This window comes from Piliocolobus tephrosceles, chromosome 3, assembly GCF_002776525.5.
Source record: "Piliocolobus tephrosceles isolate RC106 chromosome 3, ASM277652v3, whole genome shotgun sequence".
NCBI classification, from domain to species: Eukaryota; Metazoa; Chordata; class Mammalia; order Primates; family Cercopithecidae; genus Piliocolobus; species Piliocolobus tephrosceles.
In genome coordinates, this window is record NC_045436.1 from 73,603,135 (window position 1) to 73,629,442 (window position 26,308).

The window sequence follows — 26,308 nt, forward strand, 5'->3', positions numbered from 1 at the left end:
AACTTGTAATCCTTTCAAAGAGATAAGACAAATTCCTTTCGTGTTGGAATAAAGCATAAAATTATAAGAAAACTTCCAAGGAAAGTTCAAAAGATGGCTCAATTAGTGGTTTCTCCAAATGTGCTTTATTATCAGAATCCCCTTGGGAAAGTGCTGTTTAAAAATATAGATTCCCAGACACCAACCCAAAAATAGTAATTAAGAATCTCTGACTTGTAGCCAAGGAAATTCAAGTGATTCCAATGATCACCCAGTAGGAAATCCCTAGAATAGTCACATACAATTGAAAATAAAAGGCTTTCTGTTAAAAGGTGGTCTTGGCCGGGACCGGTGGCTCAAGCCTGTAATCCCAGCACTTTGGGAGGCCGAGGTGGGTGGATCACGAGGTCAGGAGATAGAGACCATCCTGACTAACATGGTGAAACCCCATCTCCACTAAAAATACAAAAAGTTAGCCGGGCGTGGTGGTGGGCACCTATAGTCCCAGCTACTCGGGAGGCTGAGGCAGGAGAATGGCATGAACCCGGGAGGCAGAACTTGCAGTGAGCCATGATCGCAACACCGCACTCACTCCAGACTGGGCAACAGTGCGAAACTCCGTCTCAAAAAAAAAAAAAAAAATGGTGGTCTTGACCAGGTATTGGGACACATTTTATAAGAGTTAGGATAGAAGGAAGAAAGAGTAGTATCACTTAAAATAGATGAGGTAGTTTCTAGCCAGTGATCTTCTCAATAAGGATGAAATATGATCTTCTGCTAAGAATCAAACAGGTGCAAGTACATTTCAAGGTTTGGGAAATGTGGAGAAAGTTGGAAGAGTTGGAACATGTATGACAGGGATAACTAGAGGTGAATTAAACTGAGGGTCCATTATGCTGCAATATCTCTCACTGCAATTTCCAAGGCTAGTTTATACCTAGGCTAGGGTTACTCTTAAATTCCCAGAAGCGCATATAAATGAAAATGTACTGACATTATCAATAAAAGTGAATTTTTAATGTCACTGACAATATGATCATTAACTATTGTGAATTCTTCATGTCTATTAACAACCTTATTACTTTTGCCCAGTATAAAATTTCAAATTTGATCTTGTGAAAAGTCTAGGAGTCAGATTCTCATAAATAACAACAGATCTACCCATTTGCTGTTTGTTGATCTGTAGCTGGCATCTGAATATATGAATTCCCCTAGGGTGAGAATAAGACTCTATAATTAAACTTAGTTGGTGTTGCTTCTCATGTATTTTTCTTCTTGGTGAGTGAATGTTTTATTCCTCTCATTTTTCCACATCAAATTCTCAGTGTTGTAATGGGTCTCCCACAGTTCCAGGCAGTTATTGGTTCTTGGGGGGAAATGCTCCTGTGGCATTATTGATTGCAGCCTTCATGAGAAGGACAATGATTTACTGTGTTGCTTCCTGTGCAGCTGTGAATTTGCTGTACAGTGACAGGGCCTTCATGGCATCCTGTGTCTCAACTTGACAGGAGATCTAGAGAGTGAGCTAGTTGTATTGAAATGAAAGTGTCCTCACCCCAAATCATATTCTGTCCCTCAAACTAAACCTAGGTCAGTGAGAGGTTAGTGAAAACATGGTTAAGAATGTACTAAAGGGTGATACTGAAATTGAGGCTGTCCCCACTGTCTTCTCAAGGCGTGTAACCCGGCTTGCCCTCCTAAAAGCTTCATGCTGTCATTCCTCGCTACCTCCCTATTTTCCTAGGCTTTCCACAGCTGCCTGCTTTCTTACCCACACCCCGAATACTGCATGCTCTGTTTTAGTCTGCTTGGGCTACTGTAACAAAATGCCGTAGTCTGGTGGGTTAAACAACAGAAATTTATTTCTCACTGTTCTGGAGACTGGGAAGTCCAAGATTGAGGTGCTGGCCAATTTGGTTCTTGGTAAGCGCTCCCTTCCTGATTTGCAGACAGTGGCCTTCTTGCTGTGTCCTGACCTGGTAGAGAGAGAGAAGGAGAGAGAGGAGTCTCTTTTATCTCTTCTTATAAGTACACTAATCCTACGAGTGCTCCACCCTCAGGAGCTCATCTAATTCCAATTATCTCTCGAAGGTCCCACCTCCAAATACCATCACGTTGGGGATTAGGGCTTCAACATATGATTTTGGGGAGGACACATTGAGGCCATTGCACACCTGAACATTATATATATATATATATTTTTTTTTTTTTTTTTTGGCTAGAGTATCAGAAGGGGCACTTGACCTTAGGCAGCACTGCGTTTGGACTTAAACATTGTTCATGTCAATGTTTGGTTCTGAAAGGAAAAACTGAAAACCTATTGCAAATGGACTCCACTATATTACTGTGGATGTACCACATTAGTCTTTTTAACAACAGCTGCCTGGTATGGAGAACTTAATATATGTCACATAATGTGGTGAACATTTTGCATGTACAATACAATTTAAGATAAAGATTCCATTCCAGGGATTAGGAAAACTGAAGTTCAGAGGGATCATGTTACCTTGCCAGAACATACTCAGGAAGTAATTATATCAGAATTTCACCCACGTTTTCCTAACTAACACTCATACTCTTTACACTTTTTTTTTTTTTTTTTTTTTTTTTGAGATGGAGTTTCACTCTGTTGCCCAGGCTGGAGTGCAGTGGTGCCATCTCAGCTCACTGCAAGCTCCCGCCTCCCGGGTTCACACTATTCTCCTGCCTCAGCCTCCCGAGTAGCTGGGACTACAGGCGCCTGCCACCACGCCCGGCTACTTTTTGTATTTTTAGTAGAGACGAGGTATTATCTTGTTGGCCAGGATGGTCTCGATCTCCTGACCTCATGATCCTCCCACCTCGGCTTCCCAAAGTGCTGGGATTACAGACATGAGCGACCGCGCCCGGCCAATACTCATACTCTTAACTGTTACATTCTCCTTTTCCAAAAATCTCAGTCCTTAAATTCTTTCCCCTGCTTAAAATTTCCTAAACCTTATCCATACCTCATTATCATTCTTTGACTTCTCTTTGGTCATAAATTATTTATTATGTGTATCCTTCCATCTATCTGTGTACTTGCACATTGTTTTGTGGGTAGAATGCATATTGTCCACTTATTTTGTGCTCACTCAGCACCTGGTATATCAGCGTTGTGCTTTTCAAGTCTTTGGTTGCCTTAGTTTTCTATATGGATCATATCCTGATTTATCATAAGTGCGAGTGATAAGAATGGTCTGGGGGTAGGACAAGAAGGGAGAGAAACTAAATAGTTATCATTGATTCTCAGAGGGATGCCAAGAGTAAACGGACCCTACCATCAGATTGTTAGATATGATCTTCTTGAACACAGTTTGCTACACCTCCTATTTACATGGCTACAGGCAGCCTTCACCGAGAGCTAAAAGAAAGTGGAATCCAAATGTTTAAAAAATATATATTTAAAAGCTTAAGAACTCTACCCAAAGTTCTCAGGCTATGATTAGTAACGTTAAGTTGTAATGTCCACTCTTCTCTTTCTTCCATACTCTTGAGATGATCTCCCCAGTACCAGCTTATCTTGTTATGCATCTTAGACCAATTCTTTTACACACACACACACACACACACACACACTTTAAGTTCTAGGGTACATGTGCACAACGTGCAGGTTTGTTACATATGTATACATGTGCCATGTTGGTGTGCTGCACCCATTAACTCATCATTTACATTAGGTATATCTCCTAATGCTATCCCTCACCCCTCCCCCAACCCCACGACAGGCCCCGGTGTGTGATGTTCCCCTTCCTGTGTCCAAGTGTTCTCATTGTTCACTTCCCACCTATGAGTGAGAATATGTGGTGTTTGGTTTTCTGTCTTTGCGATAGTTTGCTCAGAATGATGGTTTCCAGCTTCATCCATGTCACTACAAAGGACATGAACTCATCCATTTTTATGGCTGCATAATATTCTATGGTGTATATGAACCACATTTTCTTAATCCGGTCTATCATAGATGGACATGTGGGTTGATTCCAAGTTTTTGCTATTGTGAATAGTGCCAATATGTGAAAGTCCCAGAGGAATCTTGAGAGCCTTATAGGCCAGCATTAAGACTCACTGAGCTGTAACTTAGTGCTTAATGCCATAAGGAATTTGGAATCAATTTTTATACAGTCATGGATCACTAGTGATGGGAATACATTCTGAGAAATGCATTGTTAGGTGATTTTATTGTTTTATGAACATCACAGAGTATACTGACACAAATCTAGATGGTATAGCCTATGAAACCTAGGTTATATGGTATAGGTGTATTGCTTCTAGGCTACAAACCGGCGCTGAAGACTGTAGGTAATTGTAGCACAAGAATAAGTATTTATGTATGTAAACATATTTAAACATAAAAAGATAATGTAAAAATATGGTTTCATAATCCTGTGGGACCACTGTTGTATATATGGTCTGTCAGTGACCAAAATGTCATTATGAGGTACATGACTGTAATTTTCTGTAATGTGTGTTCCAGCTCGGGCACTACTGGGAATATTGGATCACAGTACAAGTCCTCTTTTTTCATCACAACTACAGGGAAGTTACTTCAAAATGCATCCACTATTATCTCACAGAGTATAGCCTCTCATAGAAAGACCATAAGAGTAATATCTACAAAGTGGGTCTGTTTCTCACGTTACCCTTCTTTCTATGACAGCATGTCCACTTGTTGTATATGGAATGCCATTATTTGCAGTGATCTATATAGCTTGAGTTTTAAATCAGTATGCTTTTATCAAAGGGTATATCTTTTTGTTCTCATCTAGAAACAAGTAGACAGAGTGCAGTATCCAGCATTGCTTACCACCATATACAAGGTAAAGATTGATCACAATTTACCAATACTCTGAGCAATTTAGTTGCTGACAAATATAACTGGCTATTCAAACTTGGGTAAATCGCTTCCACAGTTATTCATTAGGGCTCCTATAATAAGTATTTCAGATCCCTACTTAGCTGGGTTGCTTTCATTTCTAATTCACAAAGGTTTAAAACAGATTTGAGAGGCTGATTATGCAAGGGTTGGGGAAGAGTAGAGAAATAAGAGGGCTTTGCAACTGCCTGCATTTTGTACATACACATACACAGTATTACCAGACCAATTTCTGAATAAAGAGACCAGCCTCTTAGTCCCTCTGACAATTGTTGTCAGGACTGAATGGCACTCAATTTTTATCAAGCCTCTTCTCTGAGTTATTGAAGCATCCCATAATATCAAGTAAGTAAACGTTGTCGTGCATGTAGCTGTTGCCATTATCATGGAAAATAGAAAGTAGTTCTCATGAACGTGCACAGGAATGGTGCAAGTAACATCCCTTTCATAACAGCAACGTATCCACACCATTTCATTTATCTAGCCACATAGATACACAGAAAGACAGACTATTCCCTTTATATCTATTGATGAATTTTCTTTCATATGACTGCTGAGAACTTCACTCCTATAAGCAGTTAGTCCTGCTGGTTGAAGAAAATAGATACATTATCTGAAGTAATAGATAAGTCTCATTAAGAAGATGGAATAGACTAATTCCCAGCATATCTCCCGTGCGTGGGAAAACTAAATTGTGAAGTAGAGCAGTAACACATCAATTATCCTTTTTGCATGGAATTAGACGAGTCTCACTGCTACTTTATATCACATTATGTAATTTTTTTATAAATAACCATTTATGTCAGATCATTTCAGTTTGCTGCCTCATTAAAAACAGATAGCTAACACTTCTAGGTTACTAATCAGATTTATTCCTGAAACTACTTAGGAATCCAGGTAGTCCATTTAAATTACACGTCTACTTAAGGAATCCTTTTTCTTACTAAAGAAGCAGTGTTAATATATACTTAAAGAGGTGATGTTTTATATTAACCTAAAAATAAAATGCTATACAGATAATGATAATATAATTTTAATGAAGATCAGCTTCTACCAACTAAAGTGAAGCTAGCTATCACCATTTAGAATAAAGTTTTTGGAGATCTTGTGTTAAATAATGACTTACAATCAGTTTAAGTAGTTGATCAGGTTTGTCACATCAAGTTATCATCTGTGAAATACTCAAAAACAGTTTGGTTTCTTCAGTAGTTTAAATCTCTCACGCTTTTTGTCTACACAGTTAATCTTTATTAACTTATTATTTTCACAAAACAGGAATTAAGTTCATGAAAGCTTGAATATGAAGAATTTGCTTGCTAAAGTAAATAATAAAATGTAGTATTTATCTGTTTTAATTTTTGACTGTGTAGTAAAAAATGAAACACCGTAATGACAATAGAAATGCTTTGCAAATTATGAAGTGATATTTTTAAAAAGAAGGATATAACATTGATATGTATCTTAGTTTTTAAAAACATCTCACTTATTAACAGAGAGAAGAATAAGCATACATTCTAAAGGTTCCAGGTCTCAGATTAGTTTCACCCCAGATATGATTCAGAGGGAGAAGGAAGAAAGTCAGAAGGAACATTCCAAAATTGGAAAAGTAGTAAAAAGGAAAGTGGCCCCTAAGTGACACCCGTAACTCTGCAATCATGACATTGCTGCTGTGCTATATTTCATAATCTATGTTTCTTAGTCTGCCCAGGCTTTCCTAACAAAATGACACAGACTGGGTGGCTCAAACAATGGAAATTTATTTCTCACAGTTCTTGAGGCTAGAGGTCCAAGATCAAGCAAGGTTTCAGCAAGGTAGATTTCATTCTGAAGCCTCTTCTCTTGACTTGTAGGAAAGCTGCCATCTTGCTCTGTGTTCACAGCACCTCTTCTTTGTGTAAAGAGAAAGCAAACATGATGGTGTCTCTTCTTCTAAGAGCACTAATCCCTTCCAGTCAGGTCCCCATTCTCCTGACTTCATCTAACCCTAATTACCTCCCAAACACCCCATCTCCAAATACCATTAAAATGGGGCTTAGGGCTTCATCATATAAACTTTGGAGGGGCATAAACATTCGGTCCATAATATCATGAGATCGAGTGCTTTTGTTTTTTACATCTATGACAAATCAAGTTAACAAATATTTATTGAGTGAATGCAGAAGGAAAGTCACGATGCTTGTGGTGTAATGAATAGGATGAAATACATATTTTAAGATTCCTGTCCTCAAGGAGTTTATAGCCTGGTTGAGAATATAAGAAGTGCACAAGAAGAAAAACATGCATCAAATGTAAATAATAATTCAGAGTGAAAATGGAGATGTCACAAGGCAGCATATGGTTCAACCCTAAATGGGCAGTTCTAAGGAACATTTTTGCAGAGGAGATGGAATCAGAGTCCTGAGAGATGGTCTTCATAGAAGCATGAGAAAAGAATGCCCTCTTGTCATTCACTTATTCACTCATATTTACTAAAGGATATTATGTGTCAGGGGGTAGAAATACAAAATTAATAGTGCAAAGTTTAGTATCTGTCCTCAAGAAGGCTAGCATCTAAAAAAAAAAAAAAGAAAGAAAAGGAAAAACCACTAAATTCAAGATCAAGTCTCAACTCCTTAAATAACTTACAAGCCTTGCTTCTCCAGTGTGGTTCTGGTTTTTCCCAATATCATGGAAACTCCATTCATCTTTTCAGAATGCCGGTACTTTCTTCCTGCTGGGCCTTTGCACAAGCTGTTTCCTCTACCTAGAGTACTCTTTTCCCAATCTCCATGCCATCACCTGTTCTACTAATTCCTAATTTCTCATCTAACACTTATTCCAAAATGTTGTTCCTAAACTGGCCATCCCTCCAAAACCAAGATCTGGTGACCTTTGTGTGGTGCCTTCTCTCGTGCTGCCCCATTCCGGGCATGTGGCCACCCTGCAGTGGAACTATACAGTAGTGTAATTGGAGGTGAACATCCAAGGAGCAGTTTTAGGACTTTTCCTCCATTTTTAAAAACCTCAGCTGGATGCGGTGGCTCATGCCTATAATCCCAGCACTTTGGGAGGCTGAGGTGGGTGAGTCACCTGAGGTCAGGAGTTCAAGACAATCCTGGCCAATGTGGTGAAACCCCGTCTCTACTAAAAAGGCAAAAATTAGCTGGGCATAGTGGCGGGCGCCTGTAATCCCAGCTATTCAGGAGGCTGAGAATTGCTTGAATCCAGGAGAAGGAGGTTGCAGTGAGCCAAGATCGCACCATGTACTCTAGCCTGGGCGACAGGGCGAGACTCCGTCTCAAAAAAAAAGAAAAAGAAAAAGAAACCTCATAGCATATTTGGATTCATGATGGAAAGAAGTTTGTAAGTAGAATTCACTTATCAAAATGTCTAAAATGAAGAGAAAATGATTGTTCTCCTGTGGTTCTAGGCCACCTAAAGAAAAGGTTGTTATGTTACTATCTAAATACTCCACTAAAAAAAAAAAAATCAAAACACTTTATTTCAGAGTTGTAATAATGCTAAATACATCTAAAAATTAAAATATAATTTTAAAAAATACTTTGGACTTCCCATCTATGAAAATGTGGGTAAAACAGTAACATTATTATCCCACAGTTGTACTATTGTTGATGATCGAACTTGCTCTTGGCTGAGAGTTTTCATTAAGTGCACTAAATTTATCCACCAACTGTAATATAAATACACTCTGAGTTTTTAAAAATATGTATCAGTGTACAACCTCTAACTTAGATGTTGTTTGCATCGTAAAATAATTCTCCCACTATTAAAGCCCTACTAGAGTAGTTCTCAGAAGAATGATTTCCTTCCTTATATTTAAATTATTATTCAACTTTTTAAAAGTTTAGAATTTGTGCAAATTCTAAGGAAAATGTTTGTCTCTTCAAAAAGTATCCTTCTTAATCTTCTCTTTCCTAAGGCTGTGTCAAAGCTGCATGTCACAATCTTTATCCATTTTACAAACAGCACACACCTCAGGATCTCACCTATTTTAAAGTTTAATTGTCAGATTCAAGGATATGAAAATATATATAAATATGCATAACATATATACAATACACTAAGCAAAATAAGTTTGATTTTATGACATCTTTTCATAAACCTGCATTTGGAAGTTTTGCATAAGAAGAATGAAGAGTGACTCTAAACAGAGACGATCATTGCCAGTTTCTCACTGCAGAATGAAATATTTTTTCTCCTTTACCCTATAACCCAAATATCACACTGAGCTTAAGGATGAAGCTGACATTTTAAAAGATCACCAAAAGTGTTCTCTTTCCAATTGCAATTATGCCCTCTATCTCAGTGGGAGCCATTGTCTGGGTCTTCTCAGCTCTCTAGCATCTTCCTGGCTTGCTTTCATTACCCTGATTATCTATTCATTTGCCGCCCAGTACTCATTTTATGAAAGATCATGTCTGCCATTTCTATAATGAGTGCTTGACTTTTACTGCCAGCATAAACACATAAAATATATAATAATTAAAGTTCACTAGTCACCAAAGTCTTGAGATCCGTCATGTTGCTAATTTGATTTTTCAAGCAATTGCTTCTCTGTGAACAGGGCTGATTTTGCCCCCTTAGGCAGTGCAAGACTTATGGTTGAAGGAGACGACTCTAACCTCTAGAGAGATCAATTTGAATGGGCACCATATATTTCAAATTTAAGGTTCATTTTCAACCAAATAACATGTCTATAAATTATGATGGTTCTTAGAGCCAGCAAAAATTTCATCAATATTTGAACATAAATGTTGTTCTAAATGTTAAAGATTAAACAACGTGCTTTTCAAAACAGTTAAATGTTATTTAATTGTGTAGCTTTTATGGAGAATTATTTAAACTCTAAGGAAAAAGTTAATTGGAATAACTACGGGAGCCTACATCACACAGATTGGAAACTTCACAATACGTTGACTTACACTGAGTAAGGACAAGGTTCCAGGACACCACTTCCTTATTTTGAACACACTTCCTTGTTTTGATAACATTGGCAAAGCCCCGTAAGTGCCTCATGATAATGAATTCATCTGACGTTTACTCTAATCACAAAGGGATTAATGAACTCATGAGATATTCCTCTGGCTCTCCGGGGACATAAAGATGTGTTATACAAATTGTAATGTTTGTAAATGGATACAGTGGAACACGTGTTAGCCAAGGGACTTGAGTAGCAGCCTCTCAGTTTATAAAGAAGCAGGAAATAAAGAGGTGCTTCCATTTATACAGGTTTTCTTTGGAGATAATAAAGATCTTGATGGTGTATTCAAAAAAGGTACGGAAGCCAGAAGACCTGAGTTTGAAAGCAGAATATATCACTTTCCAGCTATGTGGCCTTGGGAAATTTTTCTTCACCTCTGAGCCTCAATCTCCTCACGTGTAAAAGGAGAATGAGTAGTATCAGGCTTCCTAAAACCTTTTACAAGAGTAAGAGGTACAGGGTCGAAGGCAGGAGGGGTTTGAAGTAATCAGTCAATCAATATCATTCCTCCCTCACAAGGTTAAGAAGTAAATAAAATAATATGCACTGTTTTGAAAAGTCCTTTATAAACTGCAGCATCATGCATGTTTATTTTTGCTATTCTTTTGGAAAATAGGTACTCTGAATAAAGTTCACAGGTTTTTTTCCCCCTGTACACAGAGTGGATGCCTTAGGAAGGCACTAGTAACTACATAAGGACATAGACATTGTTTTCTGAATAAACCAGATCTGACCAATTAAGTACTTTATCAAATTACCTTTTTCAAATTTGAAAGTAGCATATCAGGTTTGAAGCAACACAGGAAACTTCTCTTTTTAAACAGGTCTCTGCTATGCAGCAGCCTTCAGCAATAACTGAGTTTATAATTAAATCCAGCCCGTGTATTCAGCCCTGCAGTGGGAAGCTGGGCAGGCCACTTCACGTCACTGGCAGGAGTTAAATGTGATCCCATCTCCCAGGTCCTTTCCAGTACTAACACATTGTCACTCTCATTAAGCATGTGTAGTAATTCTTCACCAATTCTGAAAAACTTTTAATTAATTTACAGTACTTCTGGTCACACATAATTAAAAACCATTTTTATATCTTTGATTAAAAGATACACAACCTTTTCTGCCTCAGTTCATTGTCTTACCCATTCTTAGTAAATCATAATCACTACCCTGGAATTTCTTTTTTTTAGGAGTGTAATATCTGCTCATATCACCTTGACTTCAGACTCAAGCTCCCATTGCCTAGAAAATGATTCAGCAAATGCAACCCTCAGAAGACAAATACTACCTCATCTTGAATAAGTGAGGCAGTCACTCATTTGGAACATGGGCACTTCCAATCTCAGAAGATGCTCAGATATATATTACAATATAATCAGAAAACCAAAGAAATTCAAAATTCACTTGAAGGATTATGCTGCCATTGTTAATATACAGTGTATATGTGAAATTCTTTCTCAGCGTGGTGAAACGTGGACTCAACACATGATCACTCTGTACTCATTTAAAGATGCACACATAATAACGGACATTACTACATGTTAATTAATACATATTAATACACTATTGAAAGAGCACTGGAATAGGAGTCACCGTCTCTGGTTCTAAAACAGACATACTTTCCAGTGACAGGACTTGCTAGATCACTTAAACCCTCTCAACTTCAATATCTTTATCAGTGAAATGAGAACTTATTGACTTATAGAGTTATTTTCTCTGAGGTTTCCAAAATAGGTCAGAAACTATAGCCAGAAGGCCATTCTGGCAGCTTGCCTGTTTTTACACATAAATCTCACTTGTTTACTTGCTTTCTACGGCTGCTTTCACACTACAAAGGCAGAGTTGAGTAGCTGTGATGGACACCATATGGTCCACAAAATCTAAAATACTGGCTATCTGACCCTTAACAATAAAAGTTTGCTGACCTCTAGTCTAGAAGATGATAGTTATGAATATATCTGAAACACCATGAAGTGCTATTAACCTATATGATAGAAATTCTTTGTGGATTGGAATTAAGCAACTGCCATTTGGCTCAACTAGCTAGGAGAAATATTTAAAAGTTCAATTTAAACAAATGAAATAGCTCCTAATAGTCTCCCTTCCACTATTTGGTATTACTGAGGTATTAAATGCTATCAGTAAATATTTGTTGCATTGAATGTTACCAACTGATCAACTAAGAGATTTTGCTTAAGAAAAGTAATCGATTGATGATTGATTCACGGCAAGTTGATAGAATTGGGTTTTACAACTCTGATATGCAAATTGTAATATTAGATATGCCAATCAAAGTGCCACTATGCTTGATTGTTTAAATCTTAATCTTTGAGAAGTGATTTTGCTTCGATGCAAGTTTACCTACATTTTCCAAAGCTAGGATGAAAAAATTGATGAATGAATGAAAAACCTATTGAGCTAAAGTTTTTCTGAAAATCATCTGCATGCTATTATTAATACTTTCTCAGTAACCATGGAGAGGAAAATGTTGTGAAAACCCAGAAAATGAATTTAATAATGCAAATATTCTGAGCCAAAATAGATCTATTCAGTGTGTGAAAAAAATAATTATTTTTTCAAAAATTTCAAAATTTCTTTCTCAGTGATAACTGACATTAAACAGTATTGAGTAATGGGACACTCTCCTAAATATCTTTTTAATTTTGGTTACATAAAATTCATAAGTATGTACTGATAAAATATTTTTGAAATATTAAAATGGTTATTTTATCCTCACGAATTTCTACCTCCAAGTTGCCTCAATACTTCCAAATTAAAGAAATACCTACAAGGTCTCATATCATAGAGTTTCTGTCATTACATAGCTAGAATTATCTTTCACTATGACAGGACAAGAAGCTTGAAGACCTAGGATGTAAGAAGAATATTCAGGAGATGAAAGGAAGCCTTACATCTTCTGGCCAGAGTATTCTAACAGAGGTCAGGAGAAGAGAAAGGCAAGAAGAAAGCATTAGATAGATTGAAAGGCACAACAAGGGTAGAAGACCTAATGCTTCTCTTCCCATTAGGGTCTCTGGGTGAGTTCCCAGGCTCTTTAACAACAGAGAACACCTCAAATCATGAAGAATGCCAGAGCAGCAGGGTCAGGAAAAAGCACAGGTTCAATCATCATTCCCAGGCCTCCTTTTCTTTCCTGTGCCTCCCACGCTGAGTTAGAGCATATGGCCCTGCCTTGGGCCCCTCCACAGTGAATAACAAGGCGAGGTCATAATACCATCTGGAGGGCTACAGATTCATCAGGGCCTGGATAAAGAAAATGGCAGAAGCTCAGAAGGATGTAGAGCACCCCAACAAACCAAAGGAGCCTGGGGCAGCAGGGAGGAGCCCATAAGCCCTCCATTAGCCAACTTTTAGCACCTATAGCCTCTGCAGACTTTAGGAGCAGTCACCCATTAATCTCTAAAACTGAACCCAAGCCCATCCCACCTCAAAGGAGAGCTGTCAAAGCAATTTCAAGGACCTGCAGGAGACCTTTCCCCTAAATCCCCAATTTCAGGGATATAATGCTGTCCTCCATAAATCCTGATGCCATCTTGGAAAAGAGTAAGGGAAAAGAGAAGAAATGGGAAGAATTGAGTAATTCTCTCAAGTAGATTGAGCTAAAGCTAGAGGTATGTTAAATTATTAGATGAGATTAAATTTTAAATCTTATTGGGCTAAATTTAGTTTTTTTCCCCACTGCTCAGTAGTCAAACAGTCCTCCTGAGGAAGATCAATTAAGTTATAGAGAAAAGCTACATTTTCTTTGCATACCCAAATTGTAGCATGAATAAATTTGCAATCACACTATAGTTATATTGTTTGGTTTAGAGGAAACATATTGATGAGAGGTTTACTCAAGGTCTAAGAAATCTCTGAAACTAAAGAAGATAGCTTTTCTCTGCATACTTACGTATTAGAAGCTGTGTAAGATAATGGAGAGAAATGTGCTAGAAGGCAGACCTGAGTTCTAAGCCCAACTCAACTGTTTACTATCTGTGTGAGCAACTTAAAAAGTCATTTAAACTCTACAGCAGTGACATTGTGTGTTGAATGTGAAAAATCTAGGGAATCATGCTAGATTACTTAGTGTCTTCATCTATAAAATGGGGGAGGAGAAACAGACGGGGAAGAAATAATGTCTGCAACCTTTTCCATTCTAATTTCCTAGTAGAAATAACTAAAAAGGCTGGTGTCATTTTTCTTAGATAACCAATAACCAGTAACTTTTTTAATTGGGTTCGGTAGGAATTCACATATGGGCCATGATTCCAGAAAAGTTTGAGAGGAACTTACTGGCAGCTATGGTATTTAAGGACAAAATTAGAGTGACCTATGTGGGATTAGAAATTAGCATCCAACTTTCAGCAACCTGTTTTGTAACAAACAAATTAATTTGAAAATCATTTCCTAGAATAGTGGTTAAAAATGGTAAGGGATCAAAAATTAGTGTGAGTCTCAAACACAAATGAGGCTATTATCTTCAAAGTAAGTAAAAGGCTCTTCAAGATGAATGCCTAAACCTGTTGGATTTCTTTAATTTTAATGTGAAAGAAGGATCTTTTGATTCCCTTACTCCCTTCCCCTGAAATTTGCTCATTTATACCAGTAAAGAATTCAGTGGGTGCAGGATTGATCTATCAGCCATTTTCAAATTGCAATTAAGTTTTTTGGACTTCTAAAATTTCTATTCAATGAGATCACAAATGTTTTAATATTTTGGATGAAAAAAAGGAAATGAGATGTCCTTGTCAGTGAATCATTCATTGATCATATGGGCATATAATTCTCCATTAAGAAGTATGTGCCAGAACAGGTCCAAAGAAAGAACAATGGTCATACGTGTGACAATAATAAGTCTAGCTTTAGAGTTGCAGTAGCCTTCCACCTGCCAAGCAATGAGCTTTTCATGCATCTTGATCATTGAGACTGTCATGTGTGGTCTCATAAATTCACACCACACTAACCCTCCAATGTAAGTGTTGTTATGCATCATCAATAGCAGGAATTTTTCTGACTATACTCCAAAAAGAGATTTTAGCCATTAGTTCATCACAATCTAATAGCTAAACTTATTTCTAATGGTTTACATATTTACAGCCCCAAGAAGTCTATACTTCAGCACTTCAATCCCATAGATTAACTATAACCACAGTAACTCTCTGCTCTCTGTAAGCAAAGACTGCCATCTTGTGGAAATCGCACACCAAACAAACATTGTTATTCCATAAACTCAAAAGTTTTTCTTGTATTTATTAAGAATTTTGTAACTGGATTTTTGCATTGTCATACATATGCGCGCGCACACACACATTATTGTTGCTTATAATTATACAATTCTCCTTTAGGTGACTTTTCAAGTTCAATTTAAAAGGGCCAGTGCTTTGGGAAGATTGAAGAGAACATATCTCTTTGTTTATTATAAGAATTCATCCTGTTCATCTTCCAGGCAGTGCATTCTATTTTACCACACTTGCTTTACCTAATCTTTAAATTGGGTTTTTGTTAAATCATAAAAAGGAGGCCATGGTGAGACCGTTCTGATGGAATTTCCAGGAGCACTACATTTTGTAGCAAAATGTTATGACAGAACTCTGGACTTACAGAACACTTTCATTCCCTTCCAACACTTGTAGCCCATGCCAGCCTCTATTCCTGGAATCTGTTGTCAGGGTGACTGAGGGGTCATACGGTCCAGTTGCTCTGTACATCCCCAAAGATGAAATCTCCCTGCAATGCCCCACTTGTGCTGCTGTGAGCATAAAATAAACCATACGAAGAGACTTTTGTGGCATAGTGGTACTTGAAGCACCTAGAGAGGGTGCTTCCTCCTTTCCCCTCGGTGATCTCCTATCGCTCAGCTGGCTGAACGTAAAAATTCTGCAATTAAATGATTTTTTTGTTGTTGTTGTTTTAGGCTTTTAATTCCTATTAGAATTGAAATAGGTGAGGTATAATATATATAAGGCATATATATGATGCATATATATATACTTCAATAATTATTTCTAAAGTCAAAGTATTTTCCAGGTTTAGAAAGAATAAGGAGACAAAAGTAAATACGTGAAATGCAAGAGCCCCAAATACCACTGAGAAGAAAGTGCAGGCGGTAAATCAGTTCCTGAATGAAGGAATGAATGAACATGAACTGAGGGCATTAAAAAAATGGCTTCACAGTGTCACTCAAGCCACTCTGATGGAATGTGCAGTCGTGGTTTAGAATAAATTTTGTACCCAAGGAAATGTCTGGAATGAAGTCATTCTTCAACTGTTTATTAAATGGATAGATGAATAAAACAGGAATGGAATAAATTAGAAAACAGTATCAACCGTAAGAAAAAAGAATAGGATCTGAGATCAGAGTTTAGGATTCATGTACCAAAAACTGTGTTAAGTATATCCCATCAATAAATATGCACCTGCTCTGTAGTAGGCAATATAGAGGATGATGAGTACACACTCTAGAAAATGGAAAAGACTAATCAAGTAATTATAAATAATGATAAGTGCTATGAAGAAAAATTCTTACACTTTCACAGTGTATTAGTTCATTCTCTCACTGAAAGAAATAGCCAAGCCTGGGTAATTTATAAAGAAAGAAGTTTAATTGACTCACAGTTTCCCATGGCTGGGGAGGCCTCAGGAAACTTACAGTCATGGTGAAAGGCACTTCTTCACTAGGCAGCAGGAAAGAGAATGAATGCCGAGCAAAGGGAAAGCCCCTTATAAAACCATAAGATCTCATGAGACCCACTCACTATCACAAGAACGGCATGAGGGAAACCACCCCCATGATTCAATTATCTCCACCCGGTCCTGCACTTGACACGTGGAGATTATTACAAGGTGAGATGTGTATGGGGACAGAGAGCCAAACCATATCACACAACTATTGACCAATACTGTGTGATGCAAATAGGAGAGCAGGGAAATAGGATCTCATTTTGTGCCCAGCTGTATTATCATTAAGCAAATGTTGCTGTGGTTGCCTTTTATATCCTCAAGTACTTATAAACTCAAATTTAAGAATTATTATTTGTTCAAAGATGATTAAATTTTTCCTCCAAGGTATTCAATGGTGCTCTGACTACCTAGAGCCTTTTAAAAATGTGCCATTATTTTTTATTATTATAGTAAGAATGCTTAACATGGGTGCTATTCTATTAAGAAAATTTTTAATGTACAATACAGTATTGTTAACTATAGGTACAATGTTGTACAGTAGTTTTCTAGAACTTTTCCCTCTTGCATAACTGAAGCTTTATACCTATCGATTAGCAATGCCAACATCATTTAAATGATATTCATTTAAATAGGCCAAGAAAGTAATTTTGATCCATGATTACATCTTTGTGTATTGCCTAACACAGTGCTGGAAATTTCTACAAGTAGTTGCTTCTTTGGATCAAGAGATTATTTCCCATGTATATTTCTTAAACCTGTTGCTTGGAGAGCAAAATGAGGGAAGGAGAATGAAGGTCATAAGTTTGGGAAATGCTGAATTAAACAAAATCATGAAATTTTCTTTTCTGCTGGTCTTCTGAGCGTCTTTAATAGGCTGACATCTTTGTAAATTTCCAAGAGTGTGTTTCCTGGAATTAATAACCACAAGGGGGCCGGGCGCGGTGGCTCACGCCTGTAATCCTAGCACTTTGGGAGGCTGAGGCGGGCGGATCACAAGGTCAGGAGATCGAGACCACGGTGAAACCCCGTCTCTACTAAAAATACAAAAAATTAGCCGGGCGCAGTGGCGGGTGCCTGTAGTCCCAGCTACTCAGGAGGCTGAGGCAGGAGAATGGTGTGAACCCAGGAGGCGGAGCTTGCAGTGAGCCGAGATCGCGCCACTGCACTCCAGCCCGGGGGACAGAGCAAGACTCCGTCTCAAAAAAATAAAAAATAATAATAAAAAAATAACCACAAGGCCCTTTTTTTTTTTTTTTTTTTTTTTTTTTTTTACAGAGGCTTTCTAGGTACTGGTTTGCTGTGAAATGCACTTTTGGAAATTCTGGAAATGCAAATGGCTTTTTCTGGAATGGAAGCTGAAATAAGGGTGACATATAACCCATTAATATTTATAATCATTTTAGTAAATTCAGTTAATCAAATTAGTTGCTCTTCTAGAGCAACACTCTAGACAGATACATTTCATAGGAAGCAAGGAGAAAAGGTCCAGGTTGTGGGGGAGGTTTCAGTACAGTCTCAGTCCTGGAGTGCTGGCATGAGGCACCAGAGTTGAAGCTGTGGGAACGTCTGGGAGAGATGACAGGGATGTGAGACCAACCCTCCACCAGAGCCTTGAGGGCTGGTCTCACTCTTGTTTAACTCAGATTAAACACTGACCCCACTTCCAATGCCCAGAATCTTCTTTCCTTTATCATGTTGCTTGTTCTTCTAGCCACATGGATGACATGAAACAGGTAAAAAGGTCACTGAAACTCCATTCTTCTCTCTTAAGTTTTAATCAGTCTCGCCCGAAATAATCCAAGACCTTGGGCAAGAGTACAAATAATAGGTTCACATACCCTAAGTCTAGTCATGTAAAAATTACACATTAAACTGAAACCTGTTAGATATAATATATTCTATGTTTTTATCTGGACAAATATACCTTCATAACTCGGAGGAGGCCAGGTTCAGGTTTGTATGTGACTAGCCAGGAGGTCTGCACCGACCCAGGAGCACAGGGCTCTGGGACTCTCTCTTTACACCTGCAGCTCCATCTTGCACACTGAAGTGTCTCCTACCAAAGGCTGTATGCACCTGAGCTCACTCATCTGAGCTCTGTCCACACTCTCTACAAACTCTACCCTATAGAACTATGGTGCACCCGTGGATGTAAGATCTTCTGCCAGGAGGACAACCCTGGGAATAGGCCTAGCAGGCCCTGGAAGCACTAAGCTGTTTGGCCAGGGAATTCCAGGGAACCCAGAGAACAATGCACACTCTGTGCAGGCACACAGCCTTGGCCTGGTCTTCCTTGCCCTGTGAAAAAGGGCATAGCTGGAGGAGGGCCACAGCTAGGCTGGCCTCAGGTAGAGCCTAAGAAGCACTGGAAATTGAGAATAATTCCTGTATGAAAAAACATGCTTTAAAAAGCTGCAGTCTGCAGCTATCCTCAGACTCTGGGGAGGGGAAAAAGAAGAAGTAGAAGAAAAAGAAGAGGGTTTTTTTCTATTTGAATTTAACTACTTCTGAAAGCCTCTGGTCAGCTTTTCTTCTTGTTTTCCAAGGTAAGATTACTTCCCCTTTGGCATTAAAAGGGAAACTAGATGACTTGTGCGAAAAACCAAAAAAGATGGATTTTATCAACTTGAAACTTGTCCCAAGGCTTTCTCTCACACTGTGTTAAATAATAGGTCTTCTTAATTGAATTTCTTTGTGTGTAGCATATGCTGGGTGACATTATGATAGCATCTTGCTCTAAGCAGCAAAACGTTCTTCATAAAAGCATTAAGATCCAGAGTATCATTCTGGATGCAGGAAAGGAACACAGAACTGCAGCAACTTGAAAGCATATAAAAACAGTGCCTCTGAAATGTGATTGTAAAAACACACTGCAGCAAACCAGGAGGAAAATATTTAGAATTTTAGGATGGAACCAGAAGAAAAAGAATAGGAAGAAAAGCAGAGAGGAAGCTGGGAGGGTGGGATGGGTGAAGAGAGAGAGGAAAGCATTGTGGTGCAGTGCTGTCTGTAGAATCAATGCAATGATGACTTTCCATTTCCTAGCATTCCATCTACAAACAGATCTATATATTCATTTCCCCTTGACAGCCACCATCCTACAGAGGTGGGATTAGAAATGGATGTGTTGTGAACAAGGGCAATAACTATGTCTGTAATAACACACGCTTATGTTCTTTATCCCAAGGATCCTGGAGCTTCAGCAGAATGGTGACATGGACATCCTGAAGCACAAATGGTGGCCTAAGAATGGCCAGTGTGACCTGTACTCCTCAGTGGACACAAAGCAGAAAGGAGGTGCCCTGGACATAAAGAGCTTTGCAGGGGTCTTTTGTATCCTGGCTGCTGGAATTGTCCTCTCCTGCTTCATAGCCATGCTGGAGACGTGGTGGAACAAGAGGAAAGGCTCCCGGGTTCCATCAAAAGAGGTACTTGATTGAGAGCTTTGGCTCTAAATTAAATTAACAAGCAGGCTCTATTTCCAGGGAGGACGAACCCAGGGAGGATAATGGGTTGGGGGTGGTCCTTGTTTCTTCTTTGAAGATTAAAAACAAAGTTGTGAAATACATAAAAATTGGTAAGATCAATATCAATTTCCATTTTAGGCTATCCCTAGATCAGTAAAGAGGAGACTATAGTATTTGAAAGACTTAGAATTTCATATACCATAATAGGCTTTGAAATTCTCTCAAATCTCAGAATAGATTTTAATTCAATAATTTTTAAAGGCCATGATACCTTTGACAAGTTCACAGAGCTACTTACCATTTTATTTCACTTAATTGTTCAACTTGTAAGTAAATTCCTCGTGTCTCTAAGACTAGCCCCCCAAAAATACAATACTATAATAAAAATGATAAGAATTTTCTCTTCACCACTAGACTGCCTCCTTCTCTACTTATGTAGATCAACAGAAGCTCTTCGATGGCCCCAAGCTTATCAAATCCAAAATCCACATCATGGAAACATCCAAATTTCAATTTTTCTCCTTTACTCTGGAGTCAGCTTAACGTCAGGGCCATATTAAATTTTATCTCAATATCTGAAAGAATAATTACAGAATTACACATATCTCTCTTGTAGTAGCCTGAGTGTTGTTTTCATCATGAAGTATAAGACTTATAAATTAAAGAAAATCTGAAGTTAAATCTTGATTCATTTATCTTATTTCCATTGGACCAATGGGGTGAAAATGTTTTAACTAATGAGGTCATATTCACTAAAGCTTCACAAATTGAAACAAAAACCAATCTGAATTTGCTAAACGATTTGATTTGATGGATAGCTTCAAAGAAAGTTTTAAACTTTCTATAGCTAGCTAGAACTTGGCTGACTAACTGATGCCTGAGGCGAATCCTGAAAGGATCTGCTTTAATGCACAATAAATACGACTTCTCATTTGCATATGAATTGTTGCATGTTAATGTATTTTTTTCAAACAGGGTGATTTCAAAAGTAGTGTAAGGATTCCTTCTTATCACCTTATATGCAAAATTGATCAGCATCATTTATAAGAAAAAGCTTGGCTTTAGCAAAGATGAATTTTAGCTTCCTACCTGTGTGAATGAGCATACATTCTAAATATGTGAAGAATGAATTATAAATTAATCAAGTCTTATTGTAGCATTTTCTTTGTGGAATAAGCTTCTCGTATCTCTGTTGACATTGATTCAATGCAAAAGACCACATTAATGCAACATTATAGCTGAGACTTCATATTTTTAAAAATCTGGAAAGTAAGGACTCCCCAAGCTCCTTATATTTTGAATTACTATACATGACATTAAAATTTTGCATTATTATATCTGTTGATGGATGACTACATTACAGTTGCTGTGGGAACCATAAAATTATATGTCTCAATCCTCTAAAGTCTCAGTGATAATATTGCATAAATGGATATTTTTTATTGAATTTTGAAATGAGAAGGGAGAAGGAAAAACAGTGATGCACATCAAAATATTTTTCACTGAGGAACACTATAATAGCACAATGGAAAAAATACATACTCCATTCTAACTTGTGACAGCTAATCCAGATCCTATAAAAAAAAAGTTTTCTTCTCTTATGATTAATAAATATTTTAAATTCTCATAAATTTAATTTATTGAGTTTGGCTATAAATAAGACTAATAACAAGGATAATTTTATTTTCTTCCAGTTCTATTTCTCAAATATTGAGAAATATTTATTTCTCAAATCTTTAATACTCACTTTTAGTGAAAATTATAAGGAACTTATAAATTGGTTTCGATTCCAAAAATCTGAGATTTTACTTATATTTTTGTTTATTAACTGCCTTCTTACCAAGACGCCATTAGCATAGCTTAAAGCGTCTTTGGTTTTGAGGTCAGTTAGCATAAAGCTGGCCCTAAACTAAAGCTATCACTCCCATGCCCTGACTTGAAGGGGTCCCTAAATATCTCACTGACTTCACAATATTGACTGATTCAGGTGCTAGATACCTTGAGTGCATAAAATCCCTCAATTAGAAATTATTTTGTGTTGAGTATTGCTCTCTCTCAACAATCTCACATATCCTTGGCTTACAAGAAATAACACTTTAACAGTCACTAACACTTTAGTATGAAATAGCTTCCTATATCATTTTCTTTCAAGAATGGAAACTTAAGGTTAGGAGTAAGTGGTTGAAAGGAACCAAAATTTAACTTGGAATGAGACACCCTGAAAAAGGAGGAAGCATGTATAAAGAAGAGGTGGGGTTAGAGTTGCCAAAACCGTATTTTCTATTGGTACAATTTTGCCTGGGCCTGTCTTTCCTAGAATGGCAATCACCCATCAGCTGCTTCCATATCTTTGTAGTTGCATGTGGCATATGATCACTTTAAAACCTTTACTGCAAGAAAAATATTTATTGTAGATAACCTTATCTCAGAATTGGAACCCCCAGAACCTAGCACAGTGCCTGGCTCATACTAGGTGCTCAATAAATATTTGTTAAATGAATAAACCACAAAGTTCAGTTAATTACATGTTTGCTGAACTACTTTTTTTTTTTTTTAACCATCAAAGCTAGTACTGATGAGAACCTTATTTTCTTTTTCTTCATCTCCAGGATGACAAGGAAATTGACCTGGAGCACCTCCATAGACGTGTAAATAGCTTGTGCACAGATGACGACAGCCCCCATAAACAGTTTTCCACCTCGTCAATTGATTTGACCCCTCTGGACATTGACACTTTGCCAACACGACAAGCACTGGAGCAAATCAGTGATTTCAGGAACACTCATATTACCACAACAACCTTTATCCCAGAGCAGATCCAGACTCTTAGCCGCACACTGTCAGCTAAAGCTGCTTCTGGTTTCACTTTTGGCAACGTGCCTGAGCACCGAACTGGCCCTTTTAGGCACAGGGCACCTAATGGGGGCTTTTTCAGGAGTCCTATAAAAACAATGTCATCTATTCCTTATCAACCAACTCCTACCCTGGGGCTCAATCTGGGTAATGATCCAGACCGAGGCACCTCCATATGAGCATCAAACAAATCTCTTCACTGTTTCTTTTTTAGGACTCCCTTTGCAAGGAGCAACTGTAATATTGTGGGACTAACATGGATGTAACGTTAAAAAAAAGATCAGGATTATTAGTAACAATTCTAGTATTTTCCTCCCACCTTCTCCCTCTCCTCTCTCCTCTATTATTTTCTCTCTTTTCCCCTCCCTTCCTGTACATTTTCCTCCACTTTTTTTCATTACTCAACCTGTTCCCCAAGAAGGTAGTGTACTAGGATCCTATTAGTCTGCTTTTCATATACTGTACATCAAGTATAGGAAATGTGCACTGAGTATACTAAAAGTATATGCAGGATTAATTTTACATAAAGGCCTCTTCTGTAACATTTCTCTATTTTTAGAAATACAATTGCAATAACTTCAGTCTTTTTACATTCTTCTGCTGCATCCATACAATGCTCCACTGCTGTTGAGTGTCCTTTAACTGTGGACCAAAGGCAACCCCTGCAGTGATTATAAAACAATTTAAAGACCATTCAGGCCACATAAGATGAGAATGCAATTTTGTAGGATTACAAAAAAGCCATTAATATGCCAGTCAAGACTACAGTTAAAACTACTCTTGCACTGCAACAGTGCATATGACCTTTATGTGATTGTACAGTATTAAAAGTTTTTTCTTATGTACAGTAAACTTTATCATATGGCAGAAGCCTCTATTGTGTTAAATAAATTAGTATTTCATATATATACATATATATGCACCTATATAATGTGTATATATATATAAAAAGGCGGCCATTGCTATTGCAATTCATTTAATAAAGCTTTAGTTTAAACAAAAGTATTGTATACAGGAACTATGTATAGTGCAGGGGTTCTTTTCAGTTAGAAAAGGCAGGTTGCTTTAATGTTATTCTGACTCGCATTGTTTGCCAACAGAAAATATTTTATACTTTTGTTATTAAAGCATCCAGGGCAATTTAATATTTGTTCCTAGATGTAACTCATTTGAATAGGTTTTGCATTTGTTATTCAGCAGTGTATAAAGCTAACCTTGATAATTTTACTTTTAATTCATTATCTAAATGAAAAATGCTATTAGCTGAACCACATCCACAACAGCACATAGAGTTCTAGAAGAGTTGAAACATAGATCGTTGAAGGTTAATAATCCTCTTCCAAAGCAGCAAGTCAATCAATACAATTATGACATTTGGGGAGGGGTGGGAGCCCTTAAGAACTATTGATGTGGCCTTAAATTACTGTCATTTATTATCCTAAAGAAGAAAACATAATAACCATAATGGGCTCTCAACTCAACCCCCTGTTTTATTTAGTTCTATTTGGAGGAGTTATGTATTTTTTACATTAGTGCCAAGTATATAGAAGGATGACAGCAAAAACAGTGCCTCTTTGTGCACAACCCTTTTAAAGTAGCATTCTTACTTGTTAGAAATGTAGGATGAACTTTGTTTGTAATCCTTAAATTAAAATGTGGTAAGTAGGAAACAAGAACTTATTCTGTGTTTTTACGCAGCCATACACTTACTTTAATCTAATTCATTCTGTGGCTAGGATTGATATAGGAATCAACCTATGTGATTTGCTTTAGGAGAAATTAAAAGGTATATTCTTAAGATATATTATATTTTGATGCTAATTCTGTTCTGGGGAGCATCTTGTATTGTCACTGTTTTGTACTAAATCTTCAAATATTGTCTACTGTGTAAGGCAGAAAAATTTCTTATCATGCAAAAACCATTTTGTTTCCAGGGTAACAAGTACCTAAGTGCATGCACAACTTGTTTTCCCTTGTAACATTCATAATCTCATTTACAACTCTGATTTTAAAACAAAAAAATCTTTACAACAAGCTATATAGGGACATACCAGATGTTGCAGTGATTTTAGCGATCAACAAACTGTTAACCATGTACAATATTTAAAATAGGCTTATTTTGATGTATCGCCTATTATACAAACACACAAAACATTTTTGGAGGCCTCGGTTATGAGTGACAGAGCTTTCTGTGTATAATTTGTCTAAATAATTTGTCTAATAAAAATGTTTTCTAAACTTGCTCTCATACTATTGAAGTCTTAACTGTAAGATTTGAAAATGTTTACTCTCTCACAGATTGAACTAAATTTTTCTAAAAATTTATCTTGAGTTAATTAAAGCATAAATCACATTAAGTTTTACTAGCAGAACCATGCCAAAATGAGTGGCTCTCTAAAACATTACTAAGTGATGTCCTAAACCAGTGAGAGACTGCCTTTCTGCTATTTGAAACTATTTGAAACAACAATATATTTGTTTTTCTCTGTGGATGTCTCTGTGAGCACTTTTTTGGGAAAGATTTATCCTGTTTCATATAAGCAATGCAAGCGTGATAATATCAGGGTGAGGGTGTGTTACATCAAAAAAATAAGAAAGAAAAGAAAAGTAAGGGTAATTATTAAACTTAGGATCTATTTCTTAAAAATTGCTTTGCTAGAGAACTATTCATTATGTTGAATCTATTAATTTGGGAACTAATTTAGGCTCTTAAGATTATTTCTAATAATTTCCCTGCATTTGAACAATATTTAATTATTCTAGCATCTAACACACCTAAGGGATATATATCTGAAAATGTATTTTGAAAACATAATTTAGTAAAAAAAAAAAAAAATAGTTCTCTATTGTTCTAAAGTTCCATCCAAAATAATTCTTTGAATTTTGGAACTAAGAGGAATTTCAGAGATCTAGACTATTGACCTCATTTTACAAATCAGGTATGCCCAAATGTTTGATGACCTAAAATGTAAATTGGGTCTTCTTTTTTAAAACTCTGCCACCCTTCAATCACACCAACATAGGTCCTCATGGACTGTAAATATAGGCTCCACCTTCTCTTGTCACCAAGCCTAGGCTACAAATCTCTAAGATCCTTCCTTCCTTGTTTGGGACACATAGATCATCTGATTCCACTTTTACACATGGGAAAGTGAGTACCTCAGGTTATTTACCCAGAGCCATAGCTAGCGGCAAAACTAAGGTCAGTTCCTGTTTCTGTCTGCACTTGTTTGTTTGGCCCATTGTTTGTCCTGGTTTGCAACACTTAGACCAACCTGGTTATTTCACTACAAGACAAAATACCTTACATCCACGTACTTTTATTCTACTCACATGTCCAGTTTACCCCACTGGCGAATCATTAAGATATCTGGTATCACTGTACCACATCAGAACTTATGCACAGGTTTTGGTTTAATCATACATACTTAAAGTTATAAGACTGCCTTCTTCCTCATA

At 37.2% G+C, this 26,308-nt stretch overlaps 1 protein-coding gene across 2 annotated transcripts in view; it reads left to right on the top strand.

The window, feature by feature from the left end:
- The window catches only part of GRID2 (glutamate ionotropic receptor delta type subunit 2), a 1,491,924-nt gene extending 1,466,827 nt beyond the window's left edge, over positions 1 to 25,097 (top strand). The window contains exons 15-16 of one of the 2 annotated variants that reach the window (XM_023195441.3): positions 19,717 to 19,957; positions 22,606 to 25,097. In XM_023195441.3, coding sequence (XP_023051209.1) covers positions 19,717 to 19,957; positions 22,606 to 23,028 — 664 coding nt within the window. In that variant the 3' untranslated portion in view covers positions 23,029 to 25,097. The remainder of the gene's footprint in view (positions 1 to 19,716; positions 19,958 to 22,605) is intronic. The other variant, XM_023195442.2, reaches the window with a different exon arrangement.
- Positions 25,098 to 26,308: the final 1,211 nt, after the last annotated feature.